Source organism: Lotus japonicus, chromosome 6 (assembly GCF_012489685.1).
Source record: "Lotus japonicus ecotype B-129 chromosome 6, LjGifu_v1.2".
Taxonomy (NCBI): domain Eukaryota; kingdom Viridiplantae; phylum Streptophyta; class Magnoliopsida; order Fabales; family Fabaceae; genus Lotus; species Lotus japonicus.
This window is the reverse complement of record NC_080046.1, coordinates 63435136-63453402: the sequence shown is the minus strand read 5'-3', so window position 1 is coordinate 63453402 and position 18267 is coordinate 63435136. Positions and strand designations below refer to the sequence as shown.

The 18267-nt window shown below is 37.9% G+C and overlaps 2 protein-coding genes across 2 annotated transcripts; both read right to left on the bottom strand.

Annotated features, from left to right (window-relative positions):
• Window positions 1-279: 279 nt before the first annotated feature.
• On the bottom strand, window positions 280-4516 carry LOC130726154 (26S proteasome non-ATPase regulatory subunit 14 homolog). Its single transcript, XM_057577385.1, has 6 exons — window positions 4228-4516; window positions 3947-4124; window positions 3718-3799; window positions 1167-1343; window positions 888-1055; window positions 280-719 (listed from the first exon to the last, which is right to left on the bottom strand). The coding sequence occupies exons 1-6, from the start codon at window positions 4358-4360 to the stop codon at window positions 528-530; spliced, it is 930 nt and encodes a 309-aa protein (XP_057433368.1). The 5' UTR covers window positions 4361-4516; the 3' UTR covers window positions 280-527.
• Window positions 4517-5680: 1164 nt separating this feature from the next.
• On the bottom strand, window positions 5681-8069 carry LOC130726153 (heat shock 70 kDa protein-like). The gene has a single exon (XM_057577384.1). It carries the CDS (start codon window positions 7917-7919, stop codon window positions 6111-6113), a length of 1809 nt encoding a protein of 602 aa, XP_057433367.1. The 5' UTR covers window positions 7920-8069; the 3' UTR covers window positions 5681-6110.
• Between the last annotated feature and the right edge of the window lie 10198 nt (window positions 8070-18267).

The following is an 18267-nucleotide window of genomic DNA, read 5'->3' as shown; positions in this document are numbered from 1 at the left end:
GCTCTATTTTCTTTCTTGTCATTTCTGTATTCCTGCAAACACTGCTTCTGGAATTCATATTCCAGGGGATTCAGTGCTAATTAATATACAAATCACTTCTGTTTCTTTGATTTCCTCTGGTACCTAACATGCATCAATTGTAATGTATATTTCTAATAGCTTTTGAAGTTATAATGAAACCATGAATTCCACTTCTCATTTTATACCAACAAAAGGATTGTGTTTCATATACTAAAAAGAAAATGTTAACAGCTTAGACGCTTAAATTTGAACAAAATCTTAAGCCCTGAAAACTATGTCCTGTAAAATTCTGCAATAAGATAACATCAAAGATACCAAGTAATCCTGAGGAAGAGAATCTGCCACAAACTGCTAGTGCTATGTTTTACTTTCTTGACCTTTTCAGCTCATCCAAAGAATACATTTGTCTTCAAATTCAGTTCAAGAAGAAATAAGAAACTGAAATTTTCATAAATAACTTGCACCCTAAAGTTGCTAGAGAAACCAGAGGGTCCAAAATGACAACTCTAGAAGACAACAGTATCAAGCATCATTCCAAGAGTTTGAACGATGTTGGAAGACATCAAGTTTGAGACATGCTCTTCAAGGTGCTTCTTGGCATCTTGTCTTCCCACATTTGCTATTGCAAGCTTCTCAGGGGAAAGCTCATCTTCCTCTTGGACAGCCTTGTTGTATTTGACAGCTAAACTCAGCATTTCCTTCATTATAAAATTAATTTAGATCTATCAGCATCGAAGTTACTAAATATATAGTGCAGGTTTTCAAATCCGAAAAACCAGCATAAAGAAAATAAAATTAATGCAGCAAGTATATTTGAGTGATCAGACAGGCCACAATCCACTTTTCACACCAAATTCTTAAATTACCTGAACAGTCTGTTCATTAGTTTTGGAATGTGTGTCAAAACGATGAAGTGTCAGGCCGTCAGTCCATTTCTTCTTGTGGAGATTAAGCAGCATCTTCTCCTCAAGTTCATTCTTTCTGTAATTAATAGCTATGGAATAATAATGCCTGTTCAATCCATGGATCAATGCCTAAAGAAGGCCAATATAGATAGGTCAGAAGTAGTAAAAACAGAGTACAAAATAACTGCTTCCAAAACAATAAATGGCAAAAAAAAGGAAAAAGGGCTTTGAGTATCATACTTGAATGGATGGTTTGTTAAGATGCCCCAAATTGGATGTTGTCTGCCTTGGTTCTTGACCAAGCATCATTGTCTGGGGATTGATCAATCGAAAAGCATCAATCACCACTTTTCCTTTAACACTCTGTATTGGATCTACAACTACAGCCACTGCTCGCTGATTCAAAGCCTCAAAACTCTGCATGACATAACACGCAAGAAAATTACTTACACTAAACAGCATCCCCATACTAATAGCTCATAATAACCGAAATATTAATCAATATTCATACTGCATTCAATTTTAGTGCCTAGGCCTAGCTGAAAGTTTTAATCACCTGTATTTCAACTTTCAAGTTCATGAAATAGGCAATAGTTGGAACTTGGCAGTGCATTCCATGATGAAATTTTCAATTAGCAAGAAAATGGTTTGCTTCCACTTATAACTTAGAAACTTTTTATGCCAAATTGAAGAACTCTTCTTCAGGGAATCAGAGCAACCTTCCATACTAACAAATATTGACTTCCGAGGAACACCACAAACAAGTTTGAGATTTTCTTTTTTTAACATTGATAGGAAACTGCATGAACAGTACTCGTGAACAGTAGCAGTTAGGAAGTTATTATTTAGTAATTAGTTTTGTGGCAGTTGGAAGTTAATAATTAGTAGTCAGTTGTGTTTTCTGTCTTATAGCAGTTATATTTTAATAAACAGATTAGAAATGGTTATAAATAGGGAGTTGTACCCTATGAGGGATCATTCAGAAGTTGTGTTATGGTGGGAGAGGTCTGGACTCTCAAATTCCAGAACTAGGAGAGGCTGGCTCTCGAAAACCAGCGCTTGTATAATTATTCTATAATATAATTCTCCGTTCCTATCAATTTGGTATCAGAGCACCATCCAGGTGCTGTGGTGCAAATGAATTGTGAAGAAATGGAGAAGGAGAAAACAATTGGCCTTCTTAGACAAATAAAGAAGGAGATTGCAGATTTGAGAGAGGAAATCGCATGTCAGAGAAAGGACGAAATAGAGAAGATCGCTCTCATCCAGCAATTGCTGCAGCATGGTTCGACCATGATGGAAAGACAGGATTGCAACCTTCAACGGGAAACGAAGGACGAATCCACTGTTTGGCCCCAAAAGGCCAACTTAGGGTTCGATGGAACAGGAAGACCGAAATTGCGGGTTGAACACTCACCATCGCTGTATTTTGAGTTTACAGTAAAGATGAAATTGAGGGTGACAAAGGTTGAGACTCTGCGATTCCAGAACAGCGTGGCAGTTTGCACAGGAAGGCGGCCACCACGAAAACCGCCGGACTCACTCCGTTGCAAGACAATGACCGTCAATCGTCCGCCGGCTAAGCCACCAGACCTCTTTGTCGGTGATCCGAACACCTTGGGCTGTATTCCATGCCATTTGGTAACCGCCAAACGACCTCCGGCAAAGCCACCGGATTCAGGCTTCCTTCATGTGAAATCAGTTGGCAAATCTGTGGCCATAGTGCAAGAAACTTTTCTGAATTATCACCTTGGGGACAAGGTGGATCTTTTAGGGCGGGGTATTGATAGGAAACTGCATGAACAGTACTCGTGAACAGTAGCAGTTAGGAAGTTATTATTTAGTAATTAGTTTTGTGGCAGTTGGAAGTTAATAATTAGTAGTCAGTTGTGTTTTCTGTCTTATAGCAGTTATATTTTAATAAACAGGTTAGAAATGGTTATAAATAGGGAGTTGTACCCTATGAGGGATCATTCAGAAGTTGTGTTATGGTGGGAGAGGTCTGGACTCTCAAATTCCAGAACTAGGAGAGGCTGGCTCTCGAAAACCAGCGCTTGTATAATTATTCTATAATATAATTCTCCGTTCCTATCAAACATGAACCTCAAATCTCATATGTTAAAAAAAATAAAAGAGTAAAATGGCAATATCAACCCTGAAAATATGTCTAGCTGGCAATTTAGTCCCTGATTTAATTGTGTATGATTTAGTCGGTAAGTTATTCAAAGTCATTTTTACATCACTTTCTCTGCCAGGTAGGCACAGAGAATGCTTCGCATGCCATGATGTTCTAGCAGAAACATAGCACATAGTATATGCATCAGTTGTATAGAGTATAGACCATAAACTAGCAAATCAAAGCTACTTAAGCAATTCTAATGACATTGATAATAGGTTCATATCAGAGAAATCATAATCTGAGGCTGGTGTAGTGGACTGGCTAAGTTGGGTGCTAAGTTATTCTCTCTTCTTTTAATTTCAGTGGGGTCTTTAGAGTACTGCCCTCACCATACTTCTCTTCCCAAAGAAAGAGTGAGCAAGCAAGTACCTAAAGGAGTGTTCAATGTGTAGGAATCTTGAAGAGAAAACAAATAGACAAAAATGTATCCACAACAAGACATTCATTTGAAGCTGTCCATGAAAGTAAAGCATCCAATTCTACTACACATTGTCAAACTTTCAAAAAATAAATTACTAAAACTAGAAAACAAACTAGCATCATCAAGCACACAAATTCATTGGATTGGGCAGATCGCCGAAAAAATAATTGAATGGATGAATGAAGTTGAACCTGCTGTGTATTGATGTCAACACCAGACAGCCAACATCCAAATCCAGGATGTGAATGGTACCAGCCAACCACCATCTCAGGTCTGCAAAACAGATAACCAACATCAATAAACTCATTACCCAAAACCCAACACAAAGACGGTATTGTAAGTGGCAGCCCTTTCGCTTCGATTCGTGCTTTTCAAAAAAATAAAAATCAAACACAAAATACAACACAGATTTCAAAATACCTTCCAGTTTGCTTAAGCATGTCAAGCATATTAGTCTGGAAAACATGATCAACAGCTTCAACACTAACACCAGTTCCACTCTGCGGCATTGCAAAGACATCAACAACACGAACAGTGTACTCATCCACGAACTCCCCCAACATCAGACCCATCACCTCCATAGGAACCCCAGCTCTTCCTATCATCATCAATTCAAAAAAAAAAAACATGAATTTCGATAAAACCCTAAATCTGAAATCGCGTGACCCATGATTCGATTCGGTTAAAGATTGAAACTTTACCGTGCTTGAGCATCTTGAGAAGTGCGAGCGAAGAGATGTAGACCTGCTCGGAGGAATCGAGAGTTGGGGAATCTGGGGGTGGATGCCCTAGTGCGCCACCTGCACCGGCGAACATTCGTTGAAGCCTCTCCATGTCAAAACCCTAAGATTTTGCTTCCGATTTGGGATTTGAAGGATTTGAATTGGATTGAGAGTTGAAGTTGAAGATGAAGCAACAACCAAGAGGAACAAGAGAACACTGAGAATTGTTACTGGAAGCTTTCTTTCCACAATTTCATGAGTTTTAATATCTCTATAAATATTAAGGTTTTTTTTTTTCTTTCCTTTTTACTCCAATGAACTCATGGTTTTTTCTTTTCTTTTTTAAATAAGGTATTTCATGTCTTCTTATCTTTTTTATTTTTTTGATAATTCATATTTTCTTATCTTTGATGCCAACATCCAAATATAAGAAAATAAAAGATATATATATCTTGATATCTTGCGAAGATATCATATGATTAATGTATTTGGTGAGAAGATATGTCCGATTAAATGACATGTCCAAATATCCTATAACCATTCATTATTGATGTAACTTGAACTCGTCAAGACATTTAATTTCAAACTTTAGGCCTTGGAGCCCTTAAAACCAAACCCTATAAAAGGTGGATTTCTCATGGCATAAAAAGTACACATATCTTCAGCATCTATATCTCGCTTCTTACCCACATTCTGACTTGCGCATCAGAGTATTTTCACAAGTCTCCCCACCAATTGGCTCTATGACGGTAAAACACTTTTCTGATATGGAGAAGCACCTTACTAGAGAGGGAATCCATCACAATTTGTGGTGATCCCTCTCAACATTCTTTTGAGTGATTTGGTTAGACTAGTCTGATCAATCGCCATTCACTAAAATCTTGCTAAGTTGGGTCCAAAAGTTGAAAAACACACTTTTAAGAACTAACGATGTATCAATAAAACGTTAAGAAATAATATGATACTTTACCTAAGCTGCTAAGCATTACAAATGTTATGATATCAAGTTAATAACTATTTCGAAGCTCCTTAAGTACTAGCTCAAGGTCCAATTTCTGAGTGGTACTTATCAAAAAGGAGAGATTTCCCATTTAACGTGGTTTTCAGAGTCTCTGGAAATTAGTCTCATAGTTGTTAAGTGTTACATACCATAAGAAAAAAAAAGTTAATAACTATTTTGAAGAAAATTTTACATTGTTCATTTGTTCCTATTAGTATTATGTTTTTTTCCCACAACAGAATATTCAATATTCAGGGCCATGTCTCATATTTAACTAAATAAGTTTTTCTTTTGAAAGATCTTATGTTCAGGTTCTCACATCAAATTAGTACAATTAGGATTAGGCATTTCAATTTTCCTAACCTCTAATCAAAGTAGTACCTAAACAAACATTACCACACAACATGCCTTAACCAGAAATGGGACCGAAGCTTATGAAAGAAAAATCCCTCTGTTTTAACCATGATGCTGGTGGTCTATATAAGATTTCTTTGTGTTGGATCTTTCTCAGTTGATTACACAAACACCATCACAAAGGTAACAAACCCAACACTCACTTGCACTTGCATCCACAGTATCACAAGTAATTTCACTTGATAGATATAAACCATTATAACTGCATCATAGAAACCCATACTCACACTCAAAATGCTTGATGAAATCACGAAGCTGGAACTATTTTACATTGCTTCGGACTCAGTTAAGACTTAAGAGTAATTAAACTAGTTCTTCCATCTTTTACATACCATGATGTTTGGATGCTCATTGGCTTCAATGCTAACTAACATCAGTGTTCCTTGGAAGTAAAAAGTAAACTGCATTCAACTCCTGCTTAATTGGTATCTAAACACAAGCGTATTAATCATACAAAAGGCATGTCCTTTTCCAACTCCTGCTTCTTATACTCAAACTCCTCAGCTTCAGCCAATTGGTTTCTGTCAAGCCATTCAATAACTTCCTCCACCATCTTCTCAAGCTTCTTCACTCTGTCCCTCGCCTCATAGGCATAGTTCTCAAGAGAGTTCTTCGCTTTCACCTTCTTCCTCACCTCCTCATCCTCTGCCTTATACTGCGCCGCGTCTCTCACCATCCTCCTCATCTCTTCCTGGCTCAGTCTTCCCAGCCTGTTGGTGATCGTGATCGTCTTTTTCAACCGCAAGCTCATATCTTCAGCAGAAACCTCCACAATGCCATCAGCATCCACATCAAAGCAAACATTGATCTCTGTGTCTCCTTTTGGTGCTGGAGAGAACCCTGAAAGCTCAAACTTCCCAAGAAAGAAGTTTTTATCTGTCTTCGCTCCTTCTCCTTCATACACTTTGATCCAAACACTGGTCTGATTATCAGAAGTTGTTCTGAAAGTTCTCTCTTTCTTGGTGGGGATTGTGGTGTTCTTTGGAATCAACACACTCATAACACCCTCAACAACCTCAATCCCAAGACTGAGTGGCATTACATCCAACAACAACAGCTCCTCCACTTTCTTGTCTCCTTCAGAGCTCAAAATTGCTGCTTGAACCGCCGCGCCATATGCCACGGCTTCATCAGGATTGATGCTTTTGCAAAGCTCTTTGACTCTGCCATGGACACTGAACATCTCCTTCAACAATTGCTGAACTTTTGGAATTCTGGTTGACCCACCTACAAGAACAAGCTCATGGACTTCACTTTTACCAATCTTTGCCTCAACCAAACACTTCTCCACTATCTCCATGCACTTCTCGAACAAGTCCTTGTTCAATTTCTCGAACAAACCCTGCGTAACAGTGACATGTAGATCAATCCCTCCACAGAGAGAATCAAGCTCAATGGTGGTTTGGGAAGTTGAAGACAAAATCCTCTTAGCTTTCTCACAAGCTAATCTTAGCCTCCTCAATGATTTAACATTCTCAGTGATATCCTTGTTGTGCTTCCTCTGAAAAAAATCCACAAGAAAGTTCACCAAATTGTTATCAAAATCCACACCACCTAAATAGGTATCTCCCACTGTGGCATTAACCTTAAAAATTCCTTCATCGATAGTCACCAATGAAACGTCAAAAGTACCACCACCAAGATCAAACACCAGCACATTCTGTTCACCTTTTCTCCATCCCTTCTTGTCCAATCCATAAGCAATAGAAGCTGCAGTTGGCTCATTGATGATCCTCATCACATCGAACCCTGCAATTTCCCCTGCATCCTTAGTGCTCTGCCTCTGAGCGTTGTTGAAGTAAGCAGGGACAGTGATCACAGCACGTTTCACTTCATGACCCAGATAAGCTTCAGCAACCTCCTTCATCTTGAACAACACCATGGAAGATATCTCCTCAGCTGCAAGCTTTCTCTCTTCGCCCTTGTAGGTGACAGAAATCATGGGCTTGTCTCTTGTTCCCTGGACAACCTTGAAAGGCCAGAGTTTCATGTCTTGCTGGACTGATCGGTCGGAGAATCGCCGACCGATCAAACGTTTGGCGTCAAAAACAGTGTTGTGTGGATTCAGGGCTAATTGGTTGATGGCAGCATCACCCATTAGCCTTTCCGTGTCGGTGAAGGCGACGTAGGAAGGGGTGGTGCGGTTGCCTAGTTCATTTGGAATGATCTCAACACGGTTGTGGTTCCACACGGCGACGCAGCTGTAGGTTGTTCCAAGGTCAATGCCTATGGCTTTGTCTTTTTTGCTAGTTGCCATGGCAGATCTTAACTATTGTAAGTGTGAATGTGCTACTGCTTGGTGAAGGAAGACACACTCAGTGTGAATTTATAGGTAGAGAAAAGAAAGTGGTAGTACTATCAGATACACTTAATTTCTGGAGTTTGGGGAAGCAGCATGGAAAATCTCCAGAAGAAAATTGGGATGATCAGTGTTGAATGGTTGGAAAAGGGAAGGTTTGGTAATTTTCAAGGGTAACTCTAATATGCACCACTTATAGAATGGTGTAAGTGGTGTAATTTTACACCACTTTTTTTAACCTGTTATAATAGGTCAATACATATTTTTTTAAATAAATTTAATATATAACAAATTTTTAATAATATTTTTTAAAAAAAAATAGTATGTTGACTTGTTATAACCGGTCAAAGTAAGTGGTGTAAAATTACACCACTCTAAAAGTAGTGCATGTTAGGGAGATCCAATTTTCAAAAAGAGGTCTTCATAAAGTGGAAATATACATGTTGCATAATTGTCCTACCATAATGGTGTCTTAGAATATGTGGTTCTCATTCCACATCTAATTCTTATGAATGTGGCACCCTCCAATAATTCATACTCTCATCAAACTTGTGGCCTATGGTAATTCACTAATTCATTGGTTTGTCAAAGTTTTCACCTCCTGCAAATAGCACCTACTTCTTTGACAAAAGAATTATCATGTTTTTCTTTTCATCCATTACAACTCATGCTTGTTGCTTTCTCATTGGTTCTTTCACACTTGGATTGATGCTATAAATATGCCATAGAAAGCAACGTGAATTGCAACGCACAACACACAGAGAGAAAAACATTGAAGCTCATACTCACATTTTCATTTGTTTCTTTGAGTGGTTTATTTTGGTGAGAATTCTTGTTCCATTTGAGAGAGCAGTTTTAGTGTAAAATATTGCTTTGTCCTCATTTCTATAAGAGGACTTATTGTACTCTCCCTTTTTCATAGTGGAATTTTGTTCTTGATCGCCCGTGGTTTTTAACTCTCACATTGAGAGGGTTTTCCACGTAAATCTTGGGTGTTCATTTTCTTGCTATCCTATTTACTTCTCTTAAATTCTCAATTATCACGATCCTGTGCTTCCGCATTGCGCTGATACCCCAACAAGTGGTATCAGAGCTCTTATTCAGAATTTCAAAATGTCTCCTAAATTTGACATCGAGAAGTTTGATGGTAAGATTAGCTTTTCTATTTGGCGAGTCCAAATGAAAGTCGTTCTTACTCAGGACGGATTAAAGAAAACCATAGAAGGAAGGGCGAAGAAGCCAGCTTCCATGACTGACGATCAATGGGACGAGTTGGATGACAAGGCGCTTTCAACAATCCAACTTTGCTTATCTAAAGAGGTTCTCCGCGAAGTGGCAAGTGAAGCGACCGCTGTCGCATTATGGCTGAAGTTAGAAGCCTTATATATGACAAAGAGCCTCGCAAACAAGCTTCGTCTCAAAGAACGCTTATATACCATTCGAATGGTTGAAGGTACTCCTATTCAAACTCATCTCGATGAGTTTAACTCTATTATCTTGGATCTGGAAAATATTGATATTAAAATTGATGATGAAGATAAAGCTGCTTTGTTGGTTGTCTCTTTACCTTTTACCTACAAACACTTCAAAGAAATCATGTTATATGGAAACAATGATACCTTATCCTTTGAAGATGTTAAATCTAATTTGTTGTCCAAAGAAAAGTTTGATCTTGAAGTTCATTCTTTGGACAAGGGTGAGGGCTTAAGTGTTAGAGGTAGAACTCAAGAAAGGGGGAGTACCAGTTACAAAAAGTTCAGATCCAAATCAAGGGGACACAAATCCAACAAATTCTGTCGCTATTGCAAGAAACTTGGGCACACGAGATTTCTGATTGCTTTATCTTGAAGAAAAAGCAAGAAAAGGGGAAAAACTCCACAATCTCCTGAAGCTGCCAATATTGAAGCTGGTTCTGACGGTGACATTACTTTATGTGTTGTCTCTTCTAATAAGAGGAGTAAAACAGAATGGGTTCTTGACTCTGGATGTTCTTTTCATATGTGTCCTTATAAGAACTTATTTACCACTTTTGAATCTCTTGATGGTGGTTTTGTCTTAATGGGTGATGACACCCAATTAAAGGTTGCAGGAATAGGTACTATTCAGATCAAGACCCATGCCGGTGTTGTCAGAACCTTTGCTAATGTCCGCTATGTTCCTGATTTGAAACGGAACTTAATTTCTCTTGGCACTCTTGAGTCTCTCGGGTGCAAGTTTTCATCTGAAGGTGGAGTTCTGAAAGTATTTAAAGGTGCTCTTGTTTTATTGAAAGGTAACCGCGTAGGTTGCTTATATATCTTGCAAGGATCTACTGTGACAGGTTCAACAGCTGTATCATCTTCTATGCCTGATAATGATGTCACCAAATTATGGCACATGCGCCTGGGCCATATGAGTGAAAAAGGCATGCATCTTCTGAGCAAACAAGGTCATCTTGGTAAACATGGCATCGGTAAGTTGGAGTTTTGTAAACATTGTGTTTTTGGGAAACAGAAAAAGGTTAGTTTCTCCACTGCAACTCACTGAACCAAAGGTATTCTTGATTATATTTATTCTGACCTTTGGGGGCCTTCTAAATCTCCTTCCTATGGAGGACGCCGCTATATGATGACTATCATTGATGATTTTTCCCGCAAAGTCTGGGTTTATTTTCTGCGGCATAAAAATGAGACTTTCCCTACTTTCAAGAAGTGGAAAACTCTTGTTGAAACTCAGACAGGGAAGAAAGTGAAGAAGCTCAGAACAGATAATGGATTGGAGTTCTGTAGTAGTGACTTTAATGAGTTCTGCGCAAATCATGGTATTGCTAGACACAACCATTCCAAGAAATCCCCAGCAAAATGGTGTTGCAGAACGGATGAACAGGACTCTACTTGAGAGAGCTCGCTGCATGCTCTCAAATGTTGGGTTATGGCATCGACGTGATCTTTGGACCGAGGCAGCATCTACTGCATGTTACTTGGTCAACCGTTCTCCACATTCGACACTTGACTTCAAAGTTCAAGAAGATATTTGGTCAGGTAATCCTGTGAATTATTCTAATTTGAGAATTTTTGGATGTCCTGCATATGCACATGTTAATGATGGTAAATTAGCTCAAAGAGTTGTTGAGTGCATATTTCTTGGTTATGCATCTCAGTCTAAGGGTACCGTTTGTGGTGCTCTGACTCAGTCACAAAAATTAATTCTTAGCAAAGATGTGACTTTTAATGAGAATGCATTATTATCTTCTGGAAAACAGTTTTCTGTGTCTTCCTCTACTAGTACAAGGAATCTGCAGGGTGCTAGCGAGAAGGTGGAGTTTGTATTGAATCCTACAACTCCTGGTGTCGATGTTTCATCTTCCTCCACAAATGAAGCTATAATTGATGATCATCCTCATGATGATGATCATGTTGATAATACCACTTCTCCTATTCAGCAACAAGGAGATGATTACTCTCTTGCCCGAGACAAAGCTAGAAGACAAATCAAAAGGCCAGTCAAATACACTGATAATGACAATTTAGTTGCTTATGCACTATCTATTGCACAAGAGGTAAATGATGGCATTGAGCCTGCCAGCTATACTGAAGTTGTTTCTTGTGATGAGTCTTCACAGTGGCTAGTGGCTATGAATAAAGAAATTGAAAGTCTTCATAAAAACAATACTTGGGCTTTGACAGAGATTCCTAAAGGCAAGCGACCATTAAGATGTAAATGGGTCTATAAGAAGAAAGACGGCATTCTCGGGGTTGAAGATCCAAGATGCAAAGCACGACTAGTCGTTAAAGGCTTTTATCAAAAGGAAGGTATTGACTTTTATGAGATATTCTCACTTGTTGTTCGTCATACTTCCATTCGTGTTTTGCTTGCTTTTGTTGCTTTGTTTGATTTGGAATTAGAGCAACTTGATGTAAAGACAACTTTTCTACATGGAGAGTTGGAAGAAGAAATTTACATGGAGCAACCCGAGGAATTTATTGTTCCTGGTAAGGAGCATCTTGTCTGCCGATTGAAGAAATATTTATATGGCCTTAAGCAAGCTCCAAGGCAGTGGTACAAGAAGTTTGATTCTTTCATGATTGGGCAAAGTTATTGCAGGAGTCAATTTGATGACTGTATTTATTTTCAAAATTTTCAAGATGGATCCTTTATATACTTGTTACTTTATGTTGATGATATGTTAATTGCATCACGTGACAAGTCTTTAATCAAGAAATTGAAAACTCAACTCAATAATGAGTTTGAGATGAAAGAATTAGGTGCAGCAAAGAAAATTCTTGGTATGGAGATTCGCAGGGATCGTCAAGCTGGTAAATTATTCTTATCTCAACAGAAGTATATTGAGAGAGTGCTTGATAGGTTTAAAATGAATGATTGCAAACCTGTTTCTACTCCACTTATTGCACACTTCAAGTTATCTTCAGATCTTTGCCCAACAACAGAGGAAGAGATGGAGCGTATGTCGCATTTTCCTTATGCTAGTGCAGTTGGTAGTCTTATGTACGCCTTGGTATGCACTAGGCCAGATCTAGCATATGATGTTAGCACCGTAATCCGGTATATGCATAATCCTGGGAAGGATCATTGGAATGCTGTCAAATGGATTTTCCGGTATCTAAAATGTACTTCCAGTTTTGGCTTGGTATTTGACAGAAGCATGGCTACAACCAATAATGTTGTAGGTTATGTTGATTCAGATTATGGTGGTGATCTTGATCGAAGAATATCTATTTCTGGTTACATCTTTACTCTCTGTAATAGTTCTATCAGTTGGAAAGCTACACTTCAATCTATAGCTGCATTGTCTACGACTGAAGCAGAATATATTTCAGCAACAGAGGGTGTGGAGGAAGCTATTTGGCTTCGGGGTTTGGTCAATGAACTTGGTCTTACACGGGGTGTTCTTATTGTGTTTTGTGATAGCTAAAGTGCTTTCCATTTGACCAAGAATAATCGTTATCACGACAAGACCAAACACATTGATGTAAAGCGCCACTTTATTCGAGATATTGTTGCTGCTGGTGAAATTATTTTGGAAAAGATTCACACATCTGAGAATCCAGCAAATATGCTTACCAAGCCACTTCCAAATACCAAGTTTCAGCATTGCTTAGACTTGGTTGGTCTCTACAGTACTTGAGTGCCCTTCGGGGCTTTATTTGGCGATGAGCATTTTTTCAAATTCGAACCAAGGTGGAGATTGTTAGAATATGTGGTTCTCATTCCACATCTAATTCTTATGAATGTGGCACCGTCCAATAATTCATACTCCCATCAAACTTGTGGCCTATGGTAATTCACTAATTCATTGGTTTGTCAAAGTTTTCACCTCCTGCAAATGGCACCTACTTCTTTGACAAAAGAATTATCATGTTTTTCTTTTCAACCATTACAACTCATGCTTGTTGCTTTCTCATTGGTTCTTTCACACTTGGCATTCACACTTGGATTGATGCTATAAATATGCCATAGAAAGCAACGTGAATTGCAACTCACAACACACACGGAGAAAAACATTGAAGCTCATACTCACATTTCCATTTGTTTCTTTGAGTGGTTTATTTTGGTGAGAATTCTTGTTCCATTTGAGAGAGTAGTTTTAGTGCAAAATATTGCTTTGTCCTCATTTATATAAGAGGACTTATTGTACTCTCCCTTTTTTATAGTGGAACTTTGCTTTTGATCGCCCGTGGTTTTTACCTCTCACATTGAGAGGGTTTTCTACGTAAATCTTGTGTGTTCATTTTCTTACTATCCTATTTACTTCTCTTAAATTCTCAATTATCACGATCATGTGCTTCCGCATTGCGCTGATACCCCAACATGGTGGAAAGTCTCATGACTCATCTTCTAGTTTTCAAATTTCAAACACCAGAGCGGAGGTAGTACTTCAAGGAGGAGGTGTTATAAACTTGGAGAGAATTCAGTGAAGAGAGTATGACTATGAACTCTTGCAAGGGACTCAGGGAGTAAGTATATTTAGCTATAATTCATTTCTTTCTTATAGTTATTCTATCACATGTAACATCGGCCAGAGTTTCATGTCTTGCTGGGCTGATCGGTCGGAGAATCGCCGACCGATCAAACGTTTGGCGTCGAAAACAGTGTTGTGTGGATTCAGGGATAATTGGTTGATGGCAGCATCTCCCATTAGCCTTTCCGTGTCGGTGAAGGCGACGTAGGAAGGGGTGGTGCGGTTGCCTTGTTCATTTGGAATGATCTCAACACGGTTGTGGTTCCACACGGCGACGCAGCTGTAGGTTGTTCCAAGGTCAATGTCTATGGCTTTGTCTTTTTTGCTAGTTGCCATGACAGAGCTTAACTATTGTAAGTGTGAATGTGCTACTGCTTGGTGAAGGGAGACACACTCACTGTGAATTTATAGGTAGAGAAAAGAAAGTGGTAGTACTATCAGATACACTTAATTTCTGGAGTTTGGGGAAGCAGCATGGAAAATCTCTGGAGTTTGGGGAAGCAGCATGGAAAATCTCCAGAAGAAAATTGGGAAGATCGGTGTTGAATGGTTGGAAAAGGGAAGGTTTGGTAATTTTCAAAAAGAGGTAATTTATGAAGTGGAAATATACATGTTGCATAATTGTCCTACCATAATGGGTTTTTTTACCCAAATGGTATAGTTTATTTTGGAAATTACAGTTTTGGGGTACTTTATTTTTTATTTATCAAACTAGTATAAATCGCCACTGTTAGTGGCGATTCTATTTTTTTTTTTTTTTTTTTACTTTTTTAAAGAATTGCCAATGCTATTGGCGTTTTTTTTTTCGTTTTTTAAATAAATCGCCAAGCGTTTTCTTTTCTTTTCTTTTTTTAGTTTTTTTTTCTTAAAATCGCCAACACAGTTGGCGTTTTCTTATTTTATTTTCTTTCTTTCTTAAAATCCCCAACACAGTTGGTTTTTTCTACTTTTTGTTTTTTTAATTTTTTTAAATAGTAATTAGAATGATATTTAATCAATTTTAAAAGACCATATGAATATTTTTATAAATATAAATGAGAATTAGAGTAAAGCTAGGACAACTATGTATAAACAAAAGTCACAATTTTACCTTGGAAATTTAAGAAACAACTCAAGAAATCTTCTAGTAAACAGAAGGAGCTCAAGTGTTCAATCCAAACATTTTGTATGTATTTGTTGTGTAACAATATGCTTATGAAGGTGCATATTTATAGGGTCTTAATATATTAAAAAAATATAAAATAAAAAGCCAACATGATTGGCGATTTGAAAAATATTGGAGGAAAAAACAAAAGGTAGATCGAAAACGCCAACTGGGTTGGCGATTTTAAGAAATAAATAAATAAAAGGAACAATAAGAAAACGCTAACTGTGTTCGCGATTTTAAGAAAAAATAAAAAAAAATAAAACGCCAACTATGTTGGCGATTTTAAGAAAAAAAGAAAAGAAAAGAAAACGCCAACATGGTTGGCGATTTATTTAAAAAACGAAAAAAAAAAAAAAAAAAAAAAAAACGCCAATAGCTTTGGCGATTCTTTAAAAAAGTAAAAAAAAAAAGAAAAGAAATAGAATCGCCACTGACAGTGGCGATTTATACTAGTTTGGTAAATAAAAAAAAAAGTACCCAAAAGCTGTAATTTCCAAAATAAACTATATTATTTGGGTACAAAAACCACCATAATGGTGCAAAGTCTCATGACTCATCTTCTAGTTTTCAAATTTCAAACACCAGACCGGAGGTGTACTTCAAGGAGGAGGTGTTATAAACTTGGAGAGAATTCAGTGAAGAATAATACTTATTCTATTTATTGAGTATGACTATGAACTCTTGCAAGGGACTCAGGGAGTAAGTATATTTAGCTATAATTCATTCGTTTCTTATTCTATCACATGTAACATCGGTTACTTTTTCTTTCATTACTTCATATTTCTCTCATTTCTCCACTTCATTTACACTTTTAATGAAATGTGAATGAAAGTATGAAACATGATACTCAACACACACTTAAATTAATTATTGAAGAGAATTAGATATAATGTTGTCTTGCAATTATTTATGTGTAAGAGGTGAAAAAGTTAAATAATTTTTAGTCCCTATGAAATAAGGTGAATTTTTAAAGTGTATTTATTTTACACTTTCAAAACTTAAACTCCCCGATGTTAAATTTTTGTATTCTAAGTTTGAGAGAGAAAATTATATACAGTTTCGAAAATTCAGCTTTCGAAATGCAAAAATATTAGTTTTGGAAAGTATATTTGTTCTTTAATTCTGAAACTTCATCTTCCGAAAACTTAATTTTGTATTCCATAAGTTCAACTTCTAAAAGTTCTAAGTATATACACTTATAAAAGCTGAACTTCTTGAATACAAAAACTTAGGGCTCGTTTGTTACAATTTTTTTCAAAAACAATTTTTAAATATAGTTTTTGAAAACTGTTAAACTGTAATTAAACAAACTCTTACCTTCTGGAAGTAGTATTTTCTGGAAGTGTGTGAAGTAACGAGTTTTATACAAGATTTATTTGGGGGTACATATATTATTTAAAATACGTATAATTCAATTTTTATCTTAGGTTAACTATCAAATTGCTCTACGTGTTTGTCACTCGGTTCAATTGTCGTCCTTAATTGGAAAAAAAGTTTGCTTATGATCGTTGCATTTAAGAAAATGTGACATTTAGTCATCGTCTGAAGGTGGAGCTCTAAAGGCCCGTTTGGTGCGACGTATAGTATAAGGCCTGATAGTATAAGGCCTGATAGTATTAGGCCTGATAGTATAAGCCCTGATAATTTTCTTATACTATCCAGCGTTTGGACATACACTGTATAATTTACCATATCGTTTAAATTAATGCAATTTTATGTTTAATGAAGTATTGAATAATGATATAAAATAAAAATTAAATATGGAGGTGATTATAACGGTGGTGGCGGTGGTGATGGAAGTAGTGGTAGGTTGGTGGTGGTGGTGGCAATGGTGGTAGGTTGGTGTTCGTGGCGGTGGTGGTGACAGTGGAGATAGGTTGGTGGTGGTGGTGGCAGCGATGGTGGTTGTGGTGGTGGTGATGATAGGGTGGTGGTGGTGGTGGTAAGGCGGTGGCGGCTACAGTGGAGGGTGGAGGCAATGGTGGTGGTGGTGGCGGCGATAGGGTGGTGGTTGTGGTGTCGGTGGTGGCAATAGAGTGGTGGCGACAATTATGGTGGTGGTGGCGATAGGGTGGTGGTTGTGGTGGCGGTAGGGCGGTGGCGGTGGTGGTGGCGGCAACATCGGTGGTGGCGGTGGTGGCAGCGATGGTGGTTGTGGTGTTGGCGACGATAGAGTGTGGTGGTGGTAGTAAGGCGGTGGCGGCTTAGTAGGGTGGTGGTGACGGTGGAGGGTGGAGGCAATGGTGGTGGTGGTGGTGGTGGCGATAGGGTGGTGGTTGTGGTGTCGGTGGTGGCGGCGATTATGGTGGTGGTGGCGATATGGTTGTGGTGGCGGCGATTATGGTGGTGGTGGCGGTAGGGCGGTGGTGGTGGTGGTGGTGGCAACACCAGTGGTGACGGTAGGGCGGTGGTGGCGGCGGCGGCGGTGATCGGATGATGGTGGTGGTGGTGGTGGTGCCAATGGTGGTGTAAGTTGGCAGCAATAGAGGGTGGTGGTGATGGTGACTTATACGTCGCAACCTTATCATGTCTTATCCATCACTCACATGATGGATTAAATAATACGTCATTTTAACGTATAAGGGGACTTTGATGGATAAGCTTATACAATACAATGTCATCACCAAACAATGGATAAACTCATAATGTATTGTATAAGCTTATACTATCATGCCTAATACGGCGTGCCAAACGAGCCCTTAAAGTCTCTAACATTGTCTAGACATGTCAGAAGTAGAGTGACGTGGCACGCCTTATGTAAGTTTTTTTTTTTGAAATCCCAAATCATCAATCATTACTTAGATAATATTCCGTCACAAAATCAATCATGGACGATGGAATCTCTTTAAATTTACTAAATTTTTGTCCCGTCAAAAAAAGAAATTGTGGGTCTCTTTGAATTTTTAATAATTTTTATTTTTCTATAGTTATGCTTTACTATTATTTTAATAGCAATAAGATCAACTCGTCTGACCTGAACATCATCATTAGTGAAATCTAATCCAAATCAACCTGAACAATTTCAATTGGTTCAAATTTTATATACGACAAAAATCCATCAAATACGATATGTTTGCACCCAAACATTACTCATTTTATCTTTTCTCTTTTTTTTTTGTCTTATAAACCAAACAAAATGTTAATACTTTCAAACAAAGCATAACACTGTAATACTCCATCTAACAGCTCCATTTGCATTA

What these genes read in the sequence shown, in the direction of transcription:
- LOC130726154 (XM_057577385.1), bottom strand. Translation starts at nt 4,360, where the DNA reads ATGGAGAGGCTTCAACGAATGTTCGCCGGTGCAGGTGGCGCACTAGGG. An exon ending in TTAACAAACCATCCATTCAA is followed by an intron (nt 1,056 to 1,166) that starts GTATGATACTCA and finishes GGCCTTCTTTAG; the next exon opens with GCATTGATCCATGGATTGAA. An exon ending in CTAATGAACAGACTGTTCAG is followed by an intron (nt 720 to 887) that starts GTAATTTAAGAA and finishes TTTATAATGAAG; the next exon opens with GAAATGCTGAGTTTAGCTGT.
- LOC130726153 (XM_057577384.1), bottom strand. Translation starts at nt 7,919, where the DNA reads ATGGCAACTAGCAAAAAAGACAAAGCCATAGGCATTGACCTTGGAACA.